Source organism: Caretta caretta, chromosome 10, assembly GCF_965140235.1.
Source record: "Caretta caretta isolate rCarCar2 chromosome 10, rCarCar1.hap1, whole genome shotgun sequence".
In the NCBI taxonomy this organism is placed as follows: Eukaryota; Metazoa; Chordata; order Testudines; family Cheloniidae; genus Caretta; species Caretta caretta.
The window spans coordinates 84,996,584-85,022,453 of record NC_134215.1 but is presented as its reverse complement, the minus strand read 5'-3'; the positions used below and the strand labels follow the sequence as shown (position 1 = coordinate 85,022,453).

Below are 25,870 nucleotides of genomic sequence, written 5' to 3'. Positions count from 1 at the left end.
TGGTGGGAGCGGTGGGATACCGAGTCGGGGCGGTGGGGGGCCGAGTCTCCTTGGTGGGAGCGGTGGGATACCCAGTCGGGGCGGTGGGGGGCCGAGTCTCAGTGGTGGGAGCGGTGGGATACCGAGTCGGGGCGGTGGGGGGCCGAGTCTCAGTGGTGGGAGCGGTGGGATACCGAGTCGGGGCGGTGGGGGGCCGAGTCTCCTTGGTGGGAGCGGTGGGATACCCAGTCGGGGCGGTGGGGGGCCGAGTCGGGGTGGTGGGGGGCCGAGTCTCAGTGGTGGGAGCGGTGGGATACCGAGTCGGGGCGGTGGGGGGCCGAGTCTCAGTGGTGGGAGCGGTGGGATACCCAGTCGGGGCGGTGGGATACCCAGTCGGGGTGGTGGGGGGCCGAGTCTCCTTGGTGGGAGCGGTGGGATACCCAGTCGGGGCGGTGGGGGGCCGAGTCGGGGTGGTGGGGGGCCGAGTCTCAGTGGTGGGAGCGGTGGGATACCGAGTCGGGGCGGTGGGGGGCCGAGTCTCAGTGGTGGGAGCGGTGGGATACCCAGTCGGGGCGGTGGGGGGCCGAGTCTCCTTGGTGGGAGCGGTGGGATACCCAGTCGGGGCGGTGGGGGGCCGAGTCTCATTGGTGGGAGCGGTGGGATACCCAGTCGGGGTGGTGGGGGGCCGAGTCTCATTGGTGGGAGCGGTGGGATACCGAGTCGGGGCGGTGGGGGGCCGAGTCTCATTGGTGGGAGCGGTGGGATACCCAGTCGAGGCGGTGGGGGGCCGAGTCGGGGTGGTGGGGGGCCGAGTCTCCTTGGTGGGAGCGGTGGGATACCCAGTCGGGGCGGTGGGGGGCCGAGTCTCAGTGGTGGGAGCGGTGGGATACCGAGTCGGGGCGGTGGGGGGCCGAGTCTCAGTGGTGGGAGCGGTGGGATACCCAGTCGGGGCGGTGGGGGGCCGAGTCTCCTTGGTGGGAGCGGTGGGATACCCAGTCGGGGCGGTGAGGGGCCGAGTCTCAGTGGTGGGAGCGGTGGGATACCCAGTCGGGGCGGTGGGATACCCAGTCGGGGTGGTGGGGGGCCGAGTCTCCTTGGTGGGAGCGGTGGGATACCCAGTCGGGGCGGTGGGGGGCCGAGTCGGGATGGTGGGGGGCCGAGTCTCAGTGGTGGGAGCGGTGGGATACCCAGTCGGGGCGGTGGGGGGCCGAGTCTCAGTGGTGGGAGCGGTGGGATACCCAGTCGGGGCGGTGGGGGGCCGAGTCGGGATGGTGGGGGGCCGAGTCTCAGTGGTGGGAGCGGTGGGATACCCAGTCGGGGTGGTGGGGGGCCGAGTCTCAGTGGTGGGAGCGGTGGGATACCCAGTCGGGGCGGTGGGGGGCCGAGTCTCCTTGGTGGGAGCGGTGGGATACCCAGTCGGGGCGGTGGGGGGCCGAGTCTCAGTGGTGGGAGCGGTGGGATACCGAGTCGGGGCGGTGGGGGGCCGAGTCTCCTTGGTGGGAGCGGTGGGATACCCAGTCGGGGCGGTGGGGGGCCGGCTCGCCGCGGGCAAGCCCCAGTCCGGAGGGAGCGGGGCAGGCCAGCTGGTGCCCTGCGCCACGACCAGCCCGTCCCCCGGTGCCCCGGGAGGGGGCTCCGGGCAGGCCCCGTGTCCCCGCGGCCCCCCCCCGCCGCGCTCCTTCGCTCCCGCGCCGGCAGAGACGGGCCGGGGCTGATGCCGCGGGCGAGCCCCGAGTCCCAGCGGCCGCGCGCCGCGCGCTATTCCCCGCCCGGCCGCGGGTGGCGCCCGGCCGCTCTGTCCCGCCGGGCGCGTCTCGCTGGTTCCGCCGCCGCGACTGGCCCAAGTCTCGTGACCGGAAGCGGAAGTCCGGGGCCGGCGACGCGATGGCGGCGGAGGGGGACGTGGAGCTGGAGCTGGAGACGGAGCCGAACGGCGCCGGGGGCGGCGCGGACGGGGCCGGGGGGCGGCCGGCCGAGAAGCCCCGGAAACATGACAGCGGCGCCGCGGACCTGGAGCGGGTCACGGACTATGCGGAGGAGAAGGAGATTCAGAGCTCGAACCTGGAGACGGTGCGGGCGGGGCGCGTGGGGGAGGGGCCGGCCGGGCGTGGGGAGCGGGGCGTGGGGAGCTGTGGGGGAGGGGCCGGGGGAGCGGGGCGTGGGGAGGTGTGGGGGAGGGGCCGGCCGGGCGTGGGGAGGGGTCGGGGGAGCGGGGCGTGGGGAGGTGTGGGGGAGGGGCCGGCCGGGCGTGGGGAGGGGCCGGGGGAGCGGGGCGTGGGGAGGTGTGGGGGAGGGGCCGGCCGGGCGTGGGGAGGGGCCGGGGGAGCGGGGCGTGGGGAGGTGTGGGGGAGGGGCCGGCCGGGCGTGGGGGTGGGGGTGGGGACGCGTGGGGGGCCCATTCAGGACTTGACCCTGGAGCTGGGGGCAGAAGCTGCCTGTGGCTCTTCCCCACCCACTGGCAGTGGCCTGAGATTCCAGCCCGAGAGGCTGCAGCGTGTGGCTCCTCGGGGTCGGGGTGTTGGGAAGATGTTCAGCTTGGCCTGGTAGTGTATGCTGAAGTGATTGTGCTGCCTTCCTGGGCTGCGGGGAGACCTCTCCCTCTGTGTGCTGGAGGTAACCGTCCCTGCTCCTCCTGCCCAGGCCATGTCCGTGATTGGAGACCGAAGATCCAGAGAGCAGAAAGCAAAACAAGAGAGGTAAGCGCTCCCTGCACCTCTTGCCCCTTTCCAGCATAGAGCTTTGAGACGCAACCCCCATGCCCTAGTCTGAGCCCAGTGCAGCCACAGGTTAAGGATCAGCCTTATTTGTTGCTGTAGGTTAAAATAGCTTCTTTGGAGCTGAAGCTCAGACAATTCTGGTCCATGCCAAGCAGGGCTTTCAGTTCCTGAGCCAGTCAGTCCAGCAATAGGTGACTTAGCTTTGCACATGCGGAAGCTTCTTCAGGAGGCCTCGGGCCGCATTTTTCAAAGTGCGGGTCACATGTAAGGCACTGGGTCGCTCTGGTGAGCACTGACCGGGACATTAAAAGTCCTGTCGGTGGTGCTGCCTTGCTATTTGTTCTGACACCGCACTGTGCCCGGAATCGGCCAGCAGCAGGTCTGGCTTCCAGGCAGGGGGGCCGTGGGGCTCTGTGTGCTGCCCCAGACACCAGCTCCACACAGCCAATGGGAGCTGGAGGGGGCGGTGCCTGTGGGCGAGAGCCCTGCAGAGCTGCTTGTGCATCTCTACCTAAGAGCTGGCCGTGCTGCTGGCCGCATCAGGCACAGTGCGGTCCATGGTGCCAGGACAAGCAGGAAGCCTGCCTCTGCACCCTGGCTGTGCCGCTGACAGGGAGCTGTCGGAGGTAAGTCCGTGCCCCAACCCTCTGCCCAGCCCTGAGCGCTACCCTCCCCAAACGTAGAGCCCCAAACCACCCAGCCCTGAGCCCTGACCCCCTCCCAAGCCCCAGCCCTGAGCCCCCCAAACCCCTCATCCTGGCCCCAGCCCAGAGCCTGCACCCCAGCCCAGAGCCCCTCCGACACCCCAAACCTCTCATCCCCAGCTCCACTGGGTCGCAGGCATCAACAATTTTCTTCAACTGGGTCCCCAGAAAAAAAGTTTGAAAACCACTGGCCTAGGGGACCAGGGTAGTTTTTCTGGTTAAACTTCCTGCTTGTCCAAGTCCAGTCTCAAGACTGGTGGCTTTATGCTTCAACAAGGAGTTGCTGCAAGCTTTCTGATTGTACTTTACAGTTGTGACTGAGTTGGTCTGGAGCCTGTGGTGTTGGTGCTTGATGTTCTGATTCCTTTTGTTACAGGGAAAAGGAACTGGCAAAAGTTACTATCAAGAAAGAAGATTTGGAACTGATTGTGAGTATGGAAGGCAGGGTGGATTTGATTTAAATCGCTAGTCAGGAAGACTCAATTTAATCGTGGATTTCTACATAAAAATGCATTCTTGTTGGTTGTTATAACCTTAATACATATTCTTCACAACTCAGAGAGAGATGTAGGTTTCATTTTTAAACGGAACACACTATACATTTTAAGTGATTTATATTGAAAACTTTTCAGATTAGTTTTACAGCTATATCAGAAAATGAATGATTGTTTGGTTTATTTCATTTACCAAAGGTAATTGAAATGGATATTTGAGGTGAACTATATCCAATTCAACAGGTTAATCATTAATATTTGGAGGATTTTTTTGCCATGCTGTATTAGGAAGAGAACATCACAGACAGACATTTAAATTGTTTTATTTAACTAAAACAACAACGTTATGTATTCTGGATTTTTTTCTTCAACAGCAAACATACAATATTTTAACAAAACAAGCATATGAATTTTTGAATTTAGTTAAACATTTAAGTTTTTTAAAATAAGGTTTGTTTTTGTTAAAATTGTTTTTAACTAAAATAGTTTAATTTTTTTTTAAACCCAAAATTAAATTGACGATGTCAGCCAGGTCAACATGAGAAACTTAAAATATTGGCTTCTGTGTCTAACTCAGTCGTCTTCACCTTCATTTTCCTGTTTGTTCACAATCTGGAAAAGAAAAACAAGCTTTCCTGATCTTTTAGGTCCCAAACGATTTCTCAATTTGGAATGAATTAGTCCAAAGGAAGAAAATATTCTTTCTACACTGGCAGAAGAAGCTACTGCTGTTAGTGAGATTATCACTTCAAGAGGCTCTGAAACCAAGTGCTTAACTGACTTCCACCAGTTCACTGGTGTGACTTTCTTTAAAACATCGTCAGCAAACATATATTTCTTGAATAGTTCACCCCTAGCCCTGAAGTTTATTATAGTTGGCATTATGGAGGGCTGATTGCTGGATGTCCATGTCGTAGCCAACTCCTCTTCTTCAGCAGTTAAGGTTTGACCCTGGTACCAAGTATTGAGAATATTTGCAAGAAAATGAGCTGGAGATAGTGCTTGTCCCATTCTTTTTTTTTTTTAATGCTTGTAATTTAACTCTGTCACTGCATATTTCTCTTTTAAAGATCTCACTCCATTCCTTCCAAATTTCAACAGCGTCAGGAATAAAACAACTATTTCCCTGCGTTTTGTTCAAGGCTACGGAAATAGGCTTCAGGGTGCTCAGCATCTGTCCAACATTTCTCTTATGCCCAATGTTGAGAACTTTGGCTGTGACAGTGACATCTATTTATTTTTTCACGATTTTGTTCACAAACGGTCATCAGATTAGGCTAGTTCTTGACATAGTGCTCAAAACAGTCCACTACTGAGTTCCATCTCACGTCTGTGGGAGAGTTAGCTTGGTTCCTCCCACTTTTTTCAGAGCAGCTGCTGCAAAGTGGTTGTTATGGAAGTATTTTGCAATTTCAACAACATTAGCCTTTATTTCAGGAACACTGAAGTCTTTGGCTAGGAGGTGCATCAAATGAGCACTGCAACCGTATGTTTTTGCGAATACAGACTAACACGGCTGCTACTCTGAAATCTGTTATTAGCTTAGGACTCTCTTCTAAATAATTTCTTCTCATCTTGGATACATTTGCAGCATTGTCTGTGACCAAGCTGCGTACTAGACATTTTTTTTCACAGTTTGTTATAGCTTTTACTGCTACTTCTTGTAAGTATTCTGCTGTGTGTGCATTTCCTGATATATCAATTGTTTCTGTAAGGAAGACATTCCCTTCTTCTGTTGTCACACAAGCACATACAACAGGATCATTGTGGACATTGCTCCACCCTTCGAGACTCAGGCTAACAGTTTTACCCTCTGGACCAGGGGGTTGGCATCCCTTTCAGAAGTGGTGTGCCGAGTCTTCATTTAGTCACTCTAATTTAAGGTTTTGCGTGCCAGTAATACATTTTAACATTTTTAGGAGGTCTCTTTCTATAAGTCTTTTTAATATATAACTAAACTATTGTATGTAAAGTAAATAAGGTTTTTAAAATGTTTAAGAAGCTTCATTTAAAATTAAATTAAAATGCAGAGCCCCCTGGACCAGTGGCCAGGTCCTGGGCACTGTGAGTGACACTGAAAATCAGCTCTCGTGCCGCCTTTGGCACACGTGCCATAGGTTGCCTACCCTTGCTCTAGACCGTTTGCACATTGCTCAATTTCTCTTTCATACACTTTATCCAACAGAAAAGGAGTACTTGTGGCACCTTAGAGACTAAGGTGCCACAAGTACTCCTTTTCTTTTTGCGAATACAGACTAACACGGCTGTTACTCTGAAATTTATCCAACAGTTTGCCTGTGACATCTGCTCTGTTGGGTGGACTGTATCCTGGTCTTAATGACTGAACCATGTTAATGAAGTGTGGGTTCTCAATCATAGAAAAAGGAGAGTTTGTTGCATAAACAAATCAGGCAATTTTTTCATCAATTACCTCTTTTTATAATCTGCTGGTTCTTATCACAAACTTATCTATGGTTGTTTCTGGATGATGGAGATTTTTTTTTTCTTTTTGCTACAGGTGATAGATATACTGTGGCTATGTGACATACATGATGTGACTGAAACACTGTCATTGGCAGATAACTCTGAAACTATAGAAAATGAGGGTGATCTTGAAGGTGGATAGTCTTCAGAATCCTGTATGTTGAGGATGGATTCTCCTAAACAAAATAAGCCCATGCCGTTATTTAATTATTATTACCATACTGCTTATTTAGTGTTACTCATTGCATTCACTGACACTCAGTACTACTCTAAAGGTGAAATTGTAAAAGGAAGATCTGCCTGTTGCAGCTATTTATTTTTATCACAACTGCATCTAAAATGATAGTATCATAGAGTAACAGCTATATTTTTTGCTCAAACATGAGAATTCAAGAATAGTCCAGAAGGAAGACAGGCAGTCCTTAAGAAAGAAGTATGAAATAAAAAAAGTTTATCAACCTGAAGATCCTGCATGTTCAGACATGTTCCTTTCATCATCATCTATGCAGCTTCCTCCTGAGAAGGAACACTTCTCATGGTGTTGTTTCATTTGGGCAACCAGGCCTTGCATTTCTTTGTTGCACTGTTTGCATTTTGCACGCATGCCTGTCTTACCCACAGGTAGAGGAAGTTCATTAAAATATTCCCAAACTGGGTCTCTTTTACGGCCTGCTGCCATTATGGGTTTTCCCTTCTAGTGAGAGAACAGTAGGGTAGATCTCAAATCAAAGAAGGCTACACTCAGCAAGACCTCAAGACTTTGGAATATGCTGCTCAAACAGTTTCACTTTTGTTTCTACTGCCTCTCCCTCCCTTCTCACATTTATCTCCAGACTTCTTCTCCTTGTCCAGATCTATTCCACCCCCCAACAATCTTCTATTCATTGAACTTTTTGAAACTTTGCACTTTTAGAGAGAGGTAAGGGATTGACTCTGTGTACACAAATTTGTGGAGGGACAATAGGGTTGAGGTCTGTTGTTTCTCACCTCTATATATTTATAAACATTTTTGCTGTTAACAAGCATGTTATCTCTGGAGACACAAATCCACAGTTTGAGAACTGCAAAACTAATTTCTGATGGTATCTTCTAGACTGAGCACTGCGTCCCATTGGGTAGATAGAAACATTAACCTAAATAATCTATACTGGAACCCCATAAGATTGGGTTCCTAATCCATGAACTATGGGAACTCATTTACAAAACTTTTTGTAAACATTGCATGAATATATTCTCATACTATAGAATTAATAATCCCTATTCCGTAGTGAGATATCTTTGAGCTATCATGTATCTTAATTAAAACTATCTTTAGATAAAATGCTTTTTGAGGAAAAAGCCTATCAAAAACTTTTTTACAAATCATTGATTTTTATCCACCCTGCTTTGCTGCATTGCACTGTAGTAGGCCAGGAACAGTAGCTGGACTCTGCAGCAGCTGTGTGACTCATACTCTTGGTTGAGGCCTCAGTAATGCTGGAGTACCAAACCTTAATTGAGTCCAACCCTTTTCTTGTGTGCTGTTGTGCAGCGTCTCTTATCTCTGCTTTCTTCCCTGCAGATGAATGAGATGGAGATCTCTCGGGCAGCAGCGGAGCGTAGTCTGCGAGAACATATGGGCAACGTGGTGGAGGCTCTGATCACCCTCACCAACTAACCACATTCCTACTGGACCACTTTGAGAAGGGAACGAGGGAGGAAGACTCTTATTGGGACTTCATGAAATGTCTTGTGCTGTCACCCCTGCCATGTGCACTGCCTTCCCAATAACTGTTTGACAGAGTGAGACTGGTCAGATGCTACATGTATTAACTTATTGAAATAAAGACATCCGTAACCTTCTGTGGATGCAGTTTGTAAAGCAGCTATGAACAGGCTCTGAGAAGCCTGAAAGAGTGTGCTACCATCCACCTCTTGTAGACAACTTTGACCACAGTGCTCTGTGTAGGTGGCAGGCTACTCGCACACCTGTGTCGCATGGTGCTGTGCTGTGTTAGGAATGAGTATGGTGTCAGAAATGAGACACATGAGATCTGGCCTGTAAAGCTCACCAGGGTGGTGAGTACAGAGCTGAGGGAGCATTTTCTGAATGAAGTGTTCACTTAAACCCCCTTCAGAGAACAATGGCTGAGCTCTCAAAAGGAAGAGATGGGGTAACATTCCCACCCCTGCTGAATGGTTCTTTGATATAAACTTTATTCCCTTCTGCCATTATATTGCTCCATCACCCCCAAGTCTGTTTCTCTCCATGCTGTTCGCAGTCTAGAGCCTTTCTAGTTCTTATCTGAGCTCCACGGGCTTCAGTCTTTCCTCCGTTAAGCCCATATTATCTTCCCCTTTTGTCAGCTCCTAAAACCACATGGTCTTAGGGCAGAGACCTTCTCAAGCTTCTCTATTTACACCATGCTAGAAGCCCTGAGGTGTGTGGCATGTAACATGTCTGGGGTTAATTTAAGGGGAGGTTCTGGCTGACTCAGAGCCTGCCCCTGGTTTCAACACCTCACAGGCTGCTTTATAGGGTCACAGCTCCCTACTGAAACCCCCTGGCAAGCCTGGTTGTTAAAAAACTTGTCCTGGCAGCAGGGACTTAGCTCTTAAAGGCAGTGTAGAGTTGAAGGGCGAGAGAGAAAACTAGCTTCAACTTATGCCCAGTTAGGGGGCTGTGTGTTCACCCTCGCTCTGAATAGCTGCTGGAGGGGCAGAGCATCTCTTCAGTCTCTAGCTGTGGCCAAGACTGGCTCGTGGGGAATTTGTGTTTATTGCCTGCACTGACTGCTTGGTGTGAGAAAGCTGCTTCCCAGAGGAGATGGTGGGCTGTAGCTCTAACAGCTGAATAGCACAAAGCCAGGGCACCAGCACAGAATACCCCCCAAAGGAGAGCAGAAACAGTGCTGGGATACACAGCTGTAGCAGGCAGGGCTGAAGGGAACAGCTGATGAGTCACCGCCTCACTCAAAGCCAGGATTCCATCCAGCGCACACCAGCAGGTTTAATGAGCACAACTGCCCTAACCCTGCACCTGCTGTGAGCTGAGGCCCGCAGCCCCGAGAGAAGGAAGAGTGCCTTGCTTCAGCCACCAACGTGCCCCTTCCTCCCCCAGAGGGATAGCAACACCAGTCTTGTGAGAAAACAGCTTTTAATCAAAACTCAGGTCTTGTGCCTTAGGGCCTGGAAGAGCCCCATACCCGACTGTACAGGTAGGGAAGCCTAGAGCCAAGCAGAGGGCTAGGCCAAAGAGACTTGGAAGCCCCTCAGAGGTGGGGCAGAGGAGACTGTTACAGCTGTTCCAGAGAACAAAAGGGAACTACATTCCCAACTGTAGATGGGGTGTTGTGCAGAGGTGGGGAGATACTTTGGAGCAGCCTGTAGGACCTTGCTGCTAATTCCAAGAGAACTGGGAATTTGCTGCCCTCTGGCAGTGGGAATCTGGGAAGCTGTCTAGTTCCTTGGGGCTGGTGGGGGCGAAAGCCATTCAGCACTGGGTCTGGCTAGCCTAGCACAAGGATGGACTTTTCCTCTAATTCCAATTGAGCCAGGTGGAAAGTCTGTGCAGCCCCGCGCAGGTTACCAGGCAGAATGGTGAGAGCTCAGCGCTGGAGTACAGAATGCAACACCCAGCTCAACAAATGGAGAGTAGAAGGAATTGGCCAAGACAGGTGCACTTTATGCCCCAACGCACTCGCAAGATTTCTGGCAGGGTTAGGACCCATGGCAGACAAGTGCCTTTCCGTCCTGCTGTCAGCAGCATGACACTGTCCTGGGCACTCCCTTAGGTAGTTTTCCGCTTCTTAGCCGATGGTCTCTCAAAGACATCCCGCACACCGGCTGCCTTCTGCTTGAAGAACTTGGTGTTCTGTGCACTTTCCTGGCCCCAGGCAGAGTCGAAGGAGGTTGTGTCCTGATCCACCAGGTGTGTATACTTGGTCCGCCCAGAGCGCCCAAAGTTTTTGACCTAGGGAGAAAAGAATTGTGTGAGCAGCAACCCCCCCGCAAGCAGGACCTGCAGCATCCTCAGAGTACACGGCACCACTGCTCCACTGTGGACCAAGCCTCCGTGTCACCCCAGAGCACAGGTGCCCTCTAAGGTGCCCTGCTAGCTGAGAGCCCACCCAACTCCCCTAAGCCCATCTCCAGCACACACACCTGCATGACTTTAGGCAGGATGGTCTTGTTGAAGTGATCCTCCAGTGTGGGGGCACTGAAATCTCTTTTGTACACTTCCTCATCTTCATCCTAGGGAGGGACAGACATGCGGCAGTCATTTATAGTAAGCCCCCAGGGAAACCAGGTAGGGACACTCTTCACAAACAGCATAGTTCAAAGAGTCCTGGTAACAACACTCAAGATTCCCTCCTTGTGTCAGAATCACAGAAATTGGAGACAAGGCTTGTGTCCCATCTAGTCCATCTCCAGGGTCTAGAACATGATTAGCCTCAACAGTCCATATTTCAGGGCTTTATTCAGACCAGTGGCAAATACAGCAAGCAAAGAACCTCCCACCACATTTGTTTCTTGTAGCTTTTAGGCACTTTCCAAACATCCTACAACCCTCCTGCTCTGGGGCGCTGCACTAGGTTAGAGGGAAGGGTCACAGCATAAAGGGAGAGTCCTGGGATACACAAGACAACAAAATGTAAGCAGGTGTGCAAGGGGTCTCACCATTCAGATTCCAAGGCCCTTATTTTCATCTGAATGTGTCCAGTCTCAAACTCCAGCCATGGGACCATGTTATACCTTTTGCTGCTAGACTGAAGAGCCCATTGGTAAACATTTGTTCCTCAGGTAGGTACTTCTAGACTGGGATCAGTCACCCCTTAACTTTCTCTTTGTTAAACCAGACAGACTCAAGGAGCTCAATCTATCACTATAAGGCAGGTTTTCTAATCCTGTAATCACTCTCATGGCTCTTCTCTGACCCCTCTCCAATTTATCCACAGCTTCCTTGAGGGCAGGGGCTTTGTGGATGAGCTCAGGAAGGGCAGTGTGTGCAGCCAGCAGAAGCAGGGGTCTGTTTATGAGAAGGGCAGATGAGGCTAGCTTTAATGATGGGGCAGAAGTGACAAAACAACAGGCCACTTGATTCTACCTCTGACAGCTGTGACAAGCTTGCAAAGGATCCAGTAAAGGAAAGGCACCAGTGGAGGGATTCAGGGGGGACAGCATGCATAGAACAGACAAGGCAATGGATTCTGGCACCAACACTTCGTAAGGCAGCAGGAGGCAGCGTGGGAAGGCTGTCACTGCAGCAAGATGGCAAGTGATGAGGGCCTCAAGGAGAGTTTGAGTTGTAAAGGTAGAAACGAAAAAGGACAGATTCTAGAGATGTTGTGGAGGAAACAGCAGCAAGTTCTGGATGTGTGGGACATGGAGGAGACACAAATCAGCCCAGGTTATGGGCCTGAATGCCAGGGAAGAGATTTGGGTTGACAATGACAGAGAAAGGGGGAGTGGAAAGAGTGTTGGGCCATATGAGATCAAATAGTGATGAGACATCCACGTAGATCTGTCAGTCATTACCAGAGAGGTATTAGTGCAGTGATTCTCAAGCCTCTGAGTGCGACCCCCCCATACATTAAAAACACATTTTAATATATTTAACACCATTATAAATGCTGGAGGCAAAGCAGGGTTTGGGGTGGAGGCTGACAGCTCGTGACTCCCCATATAATAACCTCACAACCTGAGGTCCTGACCCTCAGTTTGAGCACGCCTGTATTAGTGGATGCATGAGAAAACCCCCCAGGAGGTCAAGTGACAATCAATTTCACTGTCAGGAAGCTTCCTGGCATTCAATGTAACTTCACCTTCAGGCAAGCCCGAATCACACCCTTCCCCCTCTTAGGGATTCACACCTGTCAAACACAGCAGACTCATCCTAGTCTCCTGACACCACACACACTTCGGTGGCTGTGTTGCCACTATGCAGCTGTAGCCCTTGTAATCTTTCCCTTAAACCAATCCTTCCCCTGAAGCATCCAGAACGGAATGCACTGTTCCAGGCGTGGTTGCCACAGAGCAGGGCCCCAGCAGTCACTCACCATGAAGAAGGCCCCACGATGGTAGTACTTCTGCAGGAATTTGTATTTGCCCTTCACTGCCTTGTTGGTGATGACCTTGCCATTGGCCCGGAGCTCAGCACGGCGCTCCTCCTCCGTCAGGTTCCGCATGCGCTCAATCTCAGCCTTCTCCTTCTCCAGTCTGTGCAGGAGGCATGAAGCTCGTTAGAGCCAGCCCTACTCTCACCATGCCCTCTGCTCTGCCCAGGGGACAGAAAGCTTGTCCCACTCACATCCCTGGCCAGAGACTGAAGCTCCAGGAAGCAATTCAACCCACTAAATTCCAGGGGCACGCACCAAATGCCCTGTCCCTCCAGGAGCTAAGACCGGGTGCCCTCTGCTCTGCCTTAGGCTGCAGACAGAGCAGGAAATGGGGAGGGGAAGATGCCCCCTGGTGGCCGTTGTCTTCTGGGTCAGAGACTAGAGACATTCAACCCCAAGCCCAGGCTGCGGCAGCACTTACGCCTCTCGCTCCTCGCGGTCCCGTTTGATGCGCTTCAGCTCACGCACTTTCCAGGACTCGTACTCCTCCTCATCGTTCTCGTCGTCCGTATCAAGCGCTTCCAGGGCAGCCAGCGAGCGCTTGTTCTCCTCCAGCTCCTTCTTAGTCTCCTCCTCCACGATCTGCAGAGGGGACCAAGCTGGGAACTGAGCCTGTTGCAAGCAGACCAACCCTCTCCCCCTCCCACAGATATTCTGCCCCACTGGACAGTCCCCCATTACCTTGAGCGTGTACTTCCGCCTCTCCTCCGCCAGCCGCTTTGCCTCCTGCTCCAACTCCTTCTGTTTCACGGCCTCTGCCTCTCGTTCCTGGACTGTAACTCGATCCTTCCTGGAACAGAGGGGCCATCACAGGCTTCTTTCCCCCTCTCACCGCACCTGACCCATCCCTCTCGAAGTCCCACACCAGCACTGGCTATTTCGCTCCTCTGGAGTCAGTGTCTGCCCCTGGGATCCTCACCTGTCTGGTGCTGCTCCAGGCCCAGCTGCCTTAGCAACTTTCCGAGCAGCCTCTAACACCCCCAGATCTGGAGAGAGAACCATTTCCTGTGGCACTCTGCACCTTACTGGCAATCACCCTATCACCATTGAGCGGCACCAACCCAAAAATAACAGCTAGTACCATGAAGAGACTCTGAGCCCATCCAGCTTGCGTACGCTGCAGGGTCAGACACTAAAAACAACAGCTGCCTGGAATCTATCACACCCAGACACTCCATTACACAGACAAATGCTGCATATCTGTGCCGAGACGGCACCTGACCTGCAGATAGAACCTGAGGTGCTATTAGCATGTGCCCCAGTTGCTTTCTCAGTTACATGAGAACGAACTCGAGCACCACTTCTCTGTGCACCGGCTGATCCTTCACGTTTTCCGTCTAGGCTGGCATTCTGTCCTCCTTCAGGTGTGAGCAATCCCCTACCCCCCAACAGCAAAGTACACCACCTACTTGCGGATGAAGACAGGTTTGAGCCGTGGCTCTGTTTCATCCTCACTGTCTGTGTACTCCTCATACTCAGACTCTGATTCAGACTCCTCGCCAGACCTGCCCTCGTCCTCCACTTCCATCACCTCCATCTCCTCATTCTTCCTCTCCTGGGCTCGCTGGCGCATCATCCCACGACGACGCTCAATTTCCTAATTGAGGCACACCAAACCCAAAGGGAGTCAGTGGAACTACTGACCTTCCACTCACCCCCAGTTCTCTTGCAGAGGGGTGGGGGAGGATGTTTGCCCCAAGGAAAGCCCGAGAGGGGCAGAGGCCCTAAGTCCATTCTAACTCCTTCATGCAGTGGGTGAAATGGATGGAATTTACTGGCATTAACAGTACTGATTCCTTGTTCCATAGAGGCCACACTCTGATCCACTGGTCTGCATACCTCACCATGCAAACCAGAGTGGGCTTCAGCCAATGTTCTCTCCCACAGCAAGGCCAGTGGTGAGACATCTGCACATAAGAGCTGCCATACTGGGCCAGACCAGTATCCTGTCTCTGACAGTGGTTAGTGCCAGAGCTTCAGGGAGAGTGTGCAGAACAGGGAGCTTTGGAGAGATCCACCCCATCTTCCCCAACAAGTTTCTGGCAGTCAGAGATTTAGGGTCACCCCGAGCAAGGGGTAGCAGCCCTTACTATTTTGGCTAATAGCCATTGATAGACTTGTCCTCCAGGAACTTACCTAGGTGGGTTTTTTTTAACCCAGTTTTACTTTTGACCTTCACAACATCCCATGACAACATGTTCCACAGACTGCCTGTGCATTGTGTGAAAAAGTATTTCCTGTTGTATTCAATGTTCTGCCTATTAATTTAATAAGGCATTTGTATTATGTGAAAGGGTAAATAATGCTTCTGCAGTCACCTCCTCCACACCAGTCACGCTCCTATAACCCTCTATCACCTCCCTCCTTCGTTGTCTCTCTTCTAGGCTGAACAGCATCAGTCTCTTTAGTCTCCCCTTGTAGGGAGGCCGTTCCGTACCCTTGATCATCTGTTGCCCATTAAGGACCTTTTCCAGTTACACTATATCCTGAGATGGGCAACCAGACTGCCCATAGTATGCAAGGTGTGGGCGTACCGTGGATTTATAGAGTGGCATTATGATATTTTCGATCTTATGATCTATCCCTTTCCTAATAGTCCCTAACATTCTGTTCGCTTTTTTGACCGCAGTTGTGCACTGAGATGAAGTTTTCAGAGAACTAGCCACGAAGACTCAAAGTTCTTGCATGGTAACAGCTAATTTAAAGCTCGTTATACATGTGTAGTTAGAATTATTTTTTCCAATGTGCATTACACTTTCCACTTATCAATTGTTGAATTTCTTCTGCCAGTTTGTTGCCCACTCATCCAGTTTTCTGAGGTCCCTTTGTAACGCTTTGCAGTCAACTTTGGACTTACGTATTTTGAATAATTCTGTATCATCTGAAAACTTTTTCACTTCACTGTTCATTCCCTTTTTCAGATTATTTATGAATATGTCGAACTGCACACAACCCAGTATTGGGGACCCCATTATTTACCTCTCTCTATTGTGAAAACGTACCATTTATTCCTACCCTTTGTTTCATATCTTTTACTGATCCATGAGAGGACCTTCCCTCTCATCCTATGATACTTATCCCATGTAACCCAAATAGCAAGTCGAGGCCATCTGTAGACAGACAGTTAACCTCTTTCAGATTCGTTCACATATTAGCCAGACCCATCTGCCCATGGATCTGGTACTGCTTTGAGCTGCAGGAAGCTGGACCCCACCCTGTGGAAACTCAGCTGAGAGAGCGTGGGGAACTGGTGCTTCCAGCACATTTGCAGCTCTGCACATACCTCATCGTCAATCTCTTCTTCTTCCTCCTCGCTAGTATCCTCCCGTTCCATGCGCCAGGCATCTCCCTCCACCTCCGAGTCACTTTCTCCAACTACTTCTGGCTCGACAATTTTGCGGTGCCTTGCGAGTCTATGCACAGACACCAAAGTTAACATTTCATTGCAATTCAACTGCCATAAAGCAGCAACCGTAGGCCACAGCCCATCTAAATGCTCTGGGGTGCTTCAAACTGAAGTCCCCATACATACACATCCAAGCTATTTGAGGACTTCAATAGCTCAGACATAGGTTAAGGGTTTGTTACAGGAGTGGGTGGGTGAGATTCTGTGGCCTGCGTTGTGCAGGAGGTCAGACTAGATGATCATAATGGTCCCTTCTGACTTTAAAATCTATAAGCCAGCCAGGAATTCTCAAGCCATTCCAACCCCACAATGACCCTGTCCTAACCCTCCTAACCCCACTGTTATAGCCCAATAATCACAGCAAAGGTGTATCTCAGCATGCCAAGCTGAACATGCGTTCATCTCAAATACTCAGGTAACTAAAAAACGTGGCTAGACCCACCAGTGTCTGAAATATAACGAGACAGTAACAATCACAGCACTTATGTACATGCTGCTCCAGTGCAAACCACGGGTTACTCTCCTTGGCAGTCTGAGCACCTAGGCTGCAGGCAGAGCTACAGCAGCAAAGTTTGGAAAAAGTAACATTTCTTCTCAGAAGGTTGGTTTACACGGTGACATTTAAGATCCAGTAGCTGGATTGCTCAGGAATAGACACCTCTGTTCATCCCACCTTAGCAAATGCAGCTTCCGCTGGGATCCTGCGTCTTCATTAGCAATTGTAAATATTGAGGCAATGCTAGAACTGACCCATAGATATGAATACTCCTCGTAGACATGAATTAGTGACTTGAGGTGAATTAAACAAACATTACTCATCTGTCTATCCCAATTAGATGCAGTAACATGATGTCCCCCTATCTCCATACAAGAATGTTATCCTGTTTTATAGATTTTGCTTTCCTCCCCATGTTAAGACCTTAAGGAGCTAGCTGTATTATTTATGGTCACTTTCAGAACTTGCTGACTAATTGCCCTAGCCTACATCTAAAGAATTATTTGTGACAATGTGTAGGGCTGTTTTTTCCTTCCTGTACCCCTCTATTTAAGATGTGGGGAATATATAAAAAGGACACTTCAAAAAGTTACACACCTGAAAAATGCATCCCTACAACTGACTCAAGCAAAGTCTAGTTACCATAACAAAAAGTTGAGAGAAAACCTTTTCTTTCCATATATTTCTTCGTATTTTCAGTTTGTTTACAGTGCCTTGGACAGCATGTCGGCAGAGTCAGCTTCAAAGGCTCGGTCTTTCACAAAGAGAAACTGCCGAAAACGTAACGAAGGTGACTGTAAAGCCACAGCTGTAAGGGTCTCTCAAGGGCAGGTGGGCCTGACGCTACTTGCTGTGTCTCTCTCTTTGACTAAGCCAGGGCTGTCATGGACAGGAGCTCACCTCTCCTCCACATCCTCATTAATGCGGTTCTGCAAGCGCCGCAGACGGGGGTCACTGGAGGAATCTTCCTCCTGCTCCTCTGGCTCCAACTCCTGCTCCTTTGCCTTCTTAATAAACTGGAACTCCTCATCCTCCTCGTCCGAGGACTCCATGGGCGCATAGTCTGGCCGCTTCCCCGACACATAGCGCTTCACCTTCACCTTCTCCATGGAGATCTCACCTGTGAGGAGGGAGGGGGATGGGTTACTGCAGACCTGTGCTTCTCACCGCCCCAGCACCCCAGGACAAAAAGGGCACAGCTCCCAAGACACCAGAGCAACTAACGCTGGGGAAAACCCACCTGGGCCCATCCCCCATGCTGAGACGCCACCCCCCCGTCTCCCCACGCCCCCCCCTCCCCTGAGACGCCACCCCCCCCGTCTCCCCACGCCCCCCCCGAGACGCCACCCCCCCGTCTCCCCACGCCCCCCCTCCCCTGAGACGCCACCCCCCCCGTCTCCCCACGCCCCCCCCTCCCCTGAGACGCCATCCCCCCGTCTCCCCACGCCCCCCCTCCCCTGAGACGCCACCCCCCGTCTCCCCACGCCCCCCCTCCCCTGAGACGCCACCCCCCCGTCTCCCCACGCCCCCCCTCCCCTGAGACGCCACCCCCCCGTCTCCCCACGCCCCCCCCTCCCCTGAGACGCCACCCCCCCGTCTCCCCACGCCCCCCCCCCTGAGACGCCACCCCCCGTCTCCCCACGCCCCCCCCTCCCCTGAGACGCCACCCCCCCGTCTCCACGCCTCCCCGTCTCCACGCCTCCCCCTCCCCTGAGATGCCACCCCCCCGTCTCCACGCCTCCCCCTCCCCTGAGACGCCACCCCCCGTCTCCCCACGCCCCCCCTCCTCTGAGACGCCACCCCCCCGTCTCCCCACGCCCCCCCTCCCCTGAGACGCCACCCCCCCGTCTCCACACGCCTCCCCCTCCCCTGAGACGCCACCCCCCCGTCTCCACACGCCCCCCCTCCCCTGAGACGCCACCCCCCCCGTCTCCACACGCCCCCCCTCCCCTGAGACGCCACCCCCCCGTCTCCACACGCCCCCCCTCCCCTGAGACGCCACCCCCCCGTCTCCACACGCCCCCCCTCCCCTGAGACGCCACCCCCCCGTCTCCCCACGCCCCCCCCCGAGACGCCACCCCCCCGTCTCCCCACGCCCCCCCCCCGAGACGCCACCCCCCCGTCTCCCCACGCCCCCCTTCCTCTGAGACGCCACCCCCCCGTCTCCCCACGCCCCCCCCTCCCCTGAGACGCCACCCCCCCGTCTCCACACCCCCCCTCCCCTGAGCCCGACACCCCCCCGTCCCGGGCCCGCACCCCGCACCCCGGCCGCTCTCACCCTTCTCGTTGCGGACGGGCACGGCCCCCGCCGTGGACTGGATCGGCGGCTGCTTCATCAGGGCGCTGGGGACCGACATGGCGGCAGCTTGTGGCCCAAACGCGGGACCCACCGACACCGCAGACAGCCTCCGGCAACCGTCCACCCCGGAACCGGAACCACCCTCTCACGGCATCACCGCCGAGACCCGGAACCGGAAACTAGCTGAGCTCTCGCACGCTCACTGACCGGAACTGCGTCAGAACGGGTCCGGGAGGAGGGATAGAGTTTCCGGAAGCAGATGATAGACTGTCGGCCCCGCGCCGCAGGGAATTGTGGGGCTCCCCTGCTCCCCCGCGCCGGGGGTTCCCGCGGATCTCGGCGACGCGCCCCCCCGCCTCAGCCGGGAGCCCGGTCCCTGGGGGCTCGGGCCCGGTCAGCCGGCGCTGGGAGCTGGCGGCTCCTCCCTCGCCGGCCCCGCCCGTCTCCGAGGGCCTGGCCCGGGGCAGCGCCGAGGATCGCGGGGAGCCGCGGTGTTTGCTCCCAGAGGGGGCCTGGCCTCTCGGGTTGGGAGGCGTCCCAGGCGGGGGACCCGGGGGCCGGAGGGGGCCCCGGGGCAGGAGGGCCGAAGGGGGCCCCGGGGCAGGAGGGCCGAAGGGGGCCCCGGGGCAGGAGGGCCGAAGGGGGCCCCGGGGCAGGAGGGCCGAAGGGGGCCCCGGGGCAGGAGGGCCGAAGGGGGCCCCGGGGCAGGAGGGCCGAAGGGGGGGCCGGAGGGGGCCCCGGGGCAGGAGGGCCGAAGGGGGGGCCGGAGGGGGCCCCGGGGCAGGAGGGCCGGAGGGGCCCCCGGGGCAGGAGGGCCGAAGGGGGGGCCGGAGGGGCCCCCGGGGCAGGAGGGCCGAAGGGGGGGCCGGAGGGGGCCCCGGGGCAGGAGGGCCGAAGGGGGGGCCGGAGGGGCCCCCGGGGCAGGAGGGCCGGAGGGGGGGCCGGAGGGGCCCCCGGGGCAGGAGGGCCGGAGGGGGGGCCGGAGGGGCCCCCGGGGCAGGAGGGCCGGAGGGGGGGCCGGAGGGGCCCCCGGGGCAGGAGGGCCGAAGGGGGGGCCGGAGGGGGCCCCGGGGCAGGAGGGCCGAAGAGGGGGCCGGGTGGATGAGATCTGAGAGCCAGGCCCAGGCTGAGTAAGCAGTTGTAATGGGACAGACTGGGTTTAGGGGCGCCAGAGGGGCTGGTGCCTGGTGATCTCAGCAGCTGCCTCTGGGGCGTGGGCGTGAGGGAGGCTAGTGATCAGGAGGGATAACAAGAACCCGGACAAGGGAGGAAGGGGCGGTGTGGAGGACAGCAATGGGATTCAGGCATGGAGGCGGGGCGGTGATGATGGAGAATAAGGGAGAGCAAAGAGTTTGATGGGAGGAAAGAGCAGGAGCTTAGTTTTGATCTCCAGGAGCACGAGTCACATCCCTGCTGTTAGCGCCAGGTCTTGGTCCCTGTTGGGCAGTGGAAGAACCTAATTGCCCTGCGGTGACCTGCACCAGCCACAAGAAGTGGGAGGCAGGAGGGTGGGTTTGCTCTTTGCTGCATTGCATCCCTGTTTGGGATGTTGTGAGCCCCACTGGGCAGGGACCATTTATGCATCTGAGTCCTGAGGGCAACTCTCCGAACCTGCCCTCGTGCCAGGAGGCAGGTTAGCTCCTCCCTCAAAGCAGGGGCGGAAGTGATTGCCTCTCAGATGCCCATTGTCCAATACCAGAGCTGACTCAGCAGTGCCAGGCTAGGGTGGCCATGAACTTTGGGGCTATTCCATAAAACTCATCAGCCTGGATGTTAAATTGCTGAGCACTCAGAGCCTTGAAGTCTCCAATATCTCCATGGTGAGGAGCTCCCATAGGGGTGCCCCTGTGCAGTGGGGTGAGCTATATACTGTATTACAGCCTGCTGGGCTTGGAGACCTCCTGCCTTTCACCTGACAGCTAACAGCATGGCCATGGCCATCCCCCTTGCCCATTCATGCTGCACATGGTAACCTGCTGCCACCCAGCCAGGTGTCAATATGTACCAAGTTGCTTCCAGAGACAGAGCCATGATGAGATGGGTCTTGTATCGATCAGTAGGCCCCTCGGCCCTGACACTCCCATTCTGGCTACAAATTAAAGGTGAACCCAACGGAATGGCCAGTCACTGCAGCCATTTCCCTGCCCAGGAAACAAGAAGCCTGATGCCCCTTCCCAGGCCTCCACACTTCTGATTTGCAGCCACGCTATTCATCCTTCAGGGCCCCCCAGCCTGCCCTTCAGAGGGGCATAGCAGCCGTAGCTCAGTGTCTGAATAAGGACTTCCAGGGCAGGGGCCCCAAAGGTTTAATAAAAGGGCAGCCTCTTTCCTGGGCTGGGGGAGTGGGCACAGGAAGCCTTTCTCGGGTGCCTGGGACTGATAGAGCCTGTCGTGGCTGGTGCTTCCCAGAAGTGCCAGGCAGCAGAAGTGATTGTGGTCTGTGTGTTCCATCACAGTTCTGCTCCGGGGGAGTGGCCATGATGCACTGTCATAGCAGCTACCCAGGATTTCACAAATAAGCTGAGGTGTTAACCATTGCAGTGCGGTGGCACGTCACGGGAGCACTTGTTTGTTAACCACGGGGTGCGGCCACACCTTATCACAGGAGCACCTGCTTGGCTTGGTCAGCGTTCTGGAGAAAACTGCTGCCATGATTCATGTTGGACAGCCATCAAGAGGAGGTGGGACAATTCCAGGAGCCCTTGTAAGGCTGCATCAGGGTTACCTCGGTCCTATCTGGTCCCACCCCGCCCTGGGTTGCCCTAGAAATTGATTTCAGGCCGCGTCACAAGCACTGACCTCATTTCTGCAATTCTCTGCTACCTTCTTGGAAGAAAGGAAGAGGTTTCTGCTTCCAGGAAACCCAACCACTGGGGTGGCAGAGCCTGAGCTGCATGCTGGTGAGCCTTCCTGCGGAAGCCACAGCTGGGGGGCCTCAGGAGCTGGAAAGGTGGTGAGCTATGTGCTGCTCCTGCCTGTTGCTAGCTGCCCTCTTTCCCCAGTGGAAAGACCCACTTATGGGTCCAGTCCGCACCTGGCAGGACATTCATATGGATCTGAAAGTCAAACTCTCATCCAGTGGCTGGAAACAAGCCAGATTCGGATTAGAAATTAGGCCCAAATGTTTAACAGTGAGAATGACCATTGGACCAAAAATAACCATTGGACCAAACAGCCAAGGGCAGTGGTGGAGGAGTGTCCATCCCCACAAGGTACGGAATCAGTGCAGGGGTAGTTGGGTGACTGTCACTGGCCTCTGCTAGACAGGAGGTCAGACTTGAGGAGCACAATGGCCACTTCTGGCTTTGTACTCTGTGACCCTCAGGTGCTGCCCTAATGTCTAGACCAGGGGTGGGCAAAGTTTTTGGCCTGAAGGCCACATCAGGATTGTGAAATGGTATGTAGGGAAAACTGTGCCACTCCAAACAGGCTGGGCCCCACCCTGTATCTGCCCCTCCCACTTCCCGCCCTCAGAACCCCTGACCCATCCAACCCCCCCCCATCCTTGTCCCCTGACTGCCCCCTCCAGGGACCCCCCAACCCCTCCTGGGACCCCAATCCATATCCAAACCCCAGGGCTTTATGTATCTGGTGAGACTTGTTTCATAGGCAGTAGCTAGCCGGACATGGGTTTGTCCTGTCATTGCTGCCCTGTCCTAGACTGTGGGGAGGGGAGATCTCTGGTAGCTACTTCTTGGCCATCAAAGAGCTCCCCTGCCCCCCGCCCTGCAGTGAGGGCAGAACAGACCCCTGGCACCCCCAGGGTTACGCTGATTCAAGGGAAGCCCTAACGCTACTGATGCAGCGCAGCTGTGGGCCGGGGCACAGCTTCTACTGCCTGCCCTGGCAGAGTATCACAGTGCATCCCCCAAAAATAGTGCCATGTCACCACAGCTCAGATAGGGCTTCAGCACATAACTCAGCTGGTGAACAATGTAGATATAACAGGAAAAAGCTCAACAATAACATGCAAAGCACATGATGTCCCACTGGGCTGGAGTTTCAGTCAGAATTTCAGCAAGCCAGGAAATGCTCTTTCTCATTGGCTGTCATTCCAGATGACCTTGGAAGTTAACAATTACGCAACGTAAGAGGTGGGCATCAGCACTGGACCAGCCTGCTTTGATCCAGGTGCGTTTGGAAATTGCAAGTTCCCTCTGTCTGCAGAAGTCAAATCACCAGGGTCTCCGTCCCCAGAGCAGCAAGTGCTGCAGATGAATCTGTCGTAAAATCAGTACAGTTGGCTATTGGCCACAAATGGGACTAGGTTTCCTGGGCTGGATTCTGTCAGGGTGACCAATAGGAGCAACTGTGACGATCCCTCGATTGTGGGGGCTGTTCTTAGACAAGGTTTTGGATTCCACGTCTCCTGGCCCTTCCCTCTCAGTGGCAGGTAGCTCACAGGTAGCCTGAGCCTGTGGAGAAATGCACCCTCTCTGGACCAGTGTGCTGGCAGCCTGCCTTCTCTCTGGGCTTGTGACATACATCCCTCCACTCCTGCTCCAAGAGCCGCTAGGAAGGGCTAAGCCCAAGCTGTGTTGATGGGCTGTGGCAAGGTGGGGGATGCAGTTACAAATTGAAGCTTCCAGCCAGTCAGGAGAGAGGCCTGGCTCCAGAGCACCGTGCCTTGTGCAGGTTGGGGTACCACCAATATTTCCATTGCTCCAGGGCCATCCCTGCTGAGCCAGGTGAGTGGCACAGGCCTCCTTGGAGGGCTGGCAGCCTCAGGCAGGATGAGAACTCACAGCACATACGGCCCCCAGAAAAGGCACGTGAGAGGCCAGGACAATCTTGTCCCATCCCCTCCTGTCCCTGGGCTTCTCTACAGTCTCATGTGTAAGCCTCTGACCTCTTGGCCGTGGGCTCAGTTCCTGTCCCACGTGTGATGCCCTCGTGTGGGTGGGGCTCCTGCGATGATGGGCACATTACCAGTGGAGAGGCCGGATTCCCGACAGGGAGATTTAATTTGTATCAGAAAGTAATAAATGACCTTTCCCAGCTGGGCCCTGTGTGGTGATGACCCAGTTAACAATTGGCTCAACAAACAAAACTCCCAAAACTTACCCCTGTGAGTCCACTTTCCAGTCACAATGCCGATTCACTGTTATTCTCAGCAGCATCAAATTACCAGTGACTGTTTCCTGTGCAATTGCTAGTTTGTTTTAATTACTCCTCTGACACATAAGTGGTTTCCTCTTCTTTGTAAGGAGATGCATGATCAGAATCTATTCTGTTACATGGAAGTCCCCATCCTGGGGTTTGGGGTAAAGAGGAGGCTTTCACGTCCTCATAGATTCCAAGTCCAGAAGGGACTATTATAGTCTGACCTCCTGTATATCGCAGGCCAGAGTAATCCCTAGATCAAAGCTTTTAGAAAAACACCCAGTCTTGATTTAAAAATTGTCAGTGATGGAGAGTCCACCACAACCCTTGGTAAGTTGTTCCAATGGTTAGTTACCCTCACTGCTAAGAGCGTATGCCTTATTTCCAGTTGGAATCTGTCTAGCTTCAATTTCCAGCCTCTGGATCATGTTAGACTGTTCTCTGCTAGACTAAAAAGCTCATTATCAAATATTTCTTGGTACTTATAGATGTAGTCAAGTCATCCCTTAACCTTCTCTTTGTTAAACTAAAGAGATTGAGCTCCTGGGGTCTATCATGGTAAGGCAGGTTTTCTAATCCTCTCATCATTCTTGTGGGTCTTCTCTGAACACTCGCCAATAATTTCTTGAATTGTGAACACCAGAACTGCACAGTATTCCAGCTGCTGTCACACCTGTGCCATTTCGAGACCTATCAGTTAGCTAGCTTTTAATCCATTTAATGTGTGCCAGGTTAATTTCTGTATTCTATTTTTTTAAATCAAAATGTTGATACTAAATCAAATGCCTTACAGAAGTATGTTACATCAACACTATCACTTTATCAACCGAACTTATAATCTCATCAAAAAAGATATCCAGTTAGTTTGACAGGATCTATTATCCATAAATTCATGTTGATTAGCATTAATTATATTACCCTCCTTTAATTCCTTATTAATCGAGACTGTATCAGCCACTCCGTTATCTTGCCCAGGATCAATGTCAGACTGGTATTCCATTTATGCTTTTATATATTGGCACATTAGCTTTCTTCCAGTCTTCTGCAACTTTCCTGGTGTTCCAAGACTTCTTGAAAGTAAACATTAATGGTCCAGCAAGCTCATCAGCCAGCTCTTTTAAAACTCTTGGAAGCAAGTTATCCAGACCTTCTGATTTTAAAAATGTTTAATTTTAGTAGGTTCTGTTTAACATGATCCTGAGATTCTAGTGGAATGGAAAGTGTGTTATCATATATGACTACATCATCTGTTTCTTCCCAAATACAGAACAAATATTTATTGAATGCTTCTGCCTTTTCTGCATTATTATTGATAATTCTACCACTTCCATCTAATAGTGGACCAATACCATTATTAGGATTATTTTTGTTCCTAATATACTTTAAAAATTCCTTCTTACTGTCCTTAACAATGCTGGCCATAGATTTCTCCTTGTGTCTTTTTGCTTCCTTTATCAATTGTCTCAAATTCCTAGCTTCTGATTTATATTTACTACTATCAGTTTGCAACTATCAACTTCCCCTTTCTTTCATTTGTTATATATTTAAATTTTTTATCACTGCCTTCACTTTCCCTCAAAAGGAGGTCCATTTTTAAACAGTGCAACCTTCTTCCTCAGTTGTGCATTTTGGGCATCTAGTTAAATGTTCTTAAACAATTCCCAATTATTCATTTTTTTCTGATTAAATTCCTCCTTCCAGATGATTTGGCTCATAATTTTTTTCCGCTTTGTGAAATTGGCCCTTTTAAAGCAACAAGCATATGCATCACTGGTCTGGATTTTATTCTGTTGCACATTATAAATGTGATGATCAAGTCATGATCACTTGTACCTAAATTACCATTCATGTTCAGTTCTATGATCAGTTCCTCTTTATTTGTCAGGACAAAGTCTTATATAGAATCCTCCTTGCTGGGTGAAACATTTTTTGAGTTAGGAAATTGTCATCTCTAATATTCAGGAATTCCAAGGATGTTTTCATACTGGCAGCATGAGACCTCCAGCGTATTTCACTCAAAATTGAAGTACCCCAGGATCGCTCAGCTTACCCCCCTACACATTATAGATAGGTGCGTAAGGAACCGGTGA

At 52.9% G+C, this 25,870-nt stretch overlaps 2 protein-coding genes across 2 annotated transcripts; one reads left to right on the top strand and one right to left on the bottom strand.

The window, feature by feature from the left end:
- Positions 1-1,838: 1,838 nt before the first annotated feature.
- Positions 1,839-8,220, top strand: HYPK (huntingtin interacting protein K). Its single transcript, XM_048866015.1, has 4 exons — positions 1,839-2,049; positions 2,620-2,675; positions 3,777-3,828; positions 7,940-8,220. The coding sequence occupies exons 1-4, from the start codon at positions 1,864-1,866 to the stop codon at positions 8,033-8,035; spliced, it is 390 nt and encodes a 129-aa protein (XP_048721972.1). The 5' UTR covers positions 1,839-1,863; the 3' UTR covers positions 8,036-8,220.
- A 1,277-nt stretch (positions 8,221-9,497) lies between these two features.
- On the bottom strand, positions 9,498-18,841 carry MFAP1 (microfibril associated protein 1). Its single transcript, XM_048866007.2, has 9 exons — positions 18,657-18,841; positions 17,279-17,498; positions 15,760-15,889; positions 13,886-14,073; positions 13,158-13,266; positions 12,898-13,058; positions 12,417-12,576; positions 10,522-10,611; positions 9,498-10,330 (listed from the first exon to the last, which is right to left on the bottom strand). Exons 1-9 carry the CDS (start codon positions 18,733-18,735, stop codon positions 10,148-10,150), a joined length of 1,320 nt encoding a protein of 439 aa, XP_048721964.1. The 5' UTR covers positions 18,736-18,841; the 3' UTR covers positions 9,498-10,147.
- Between the last annotated feature and the right edge of the window lie 7,029 nt (positions 18,842-25,870).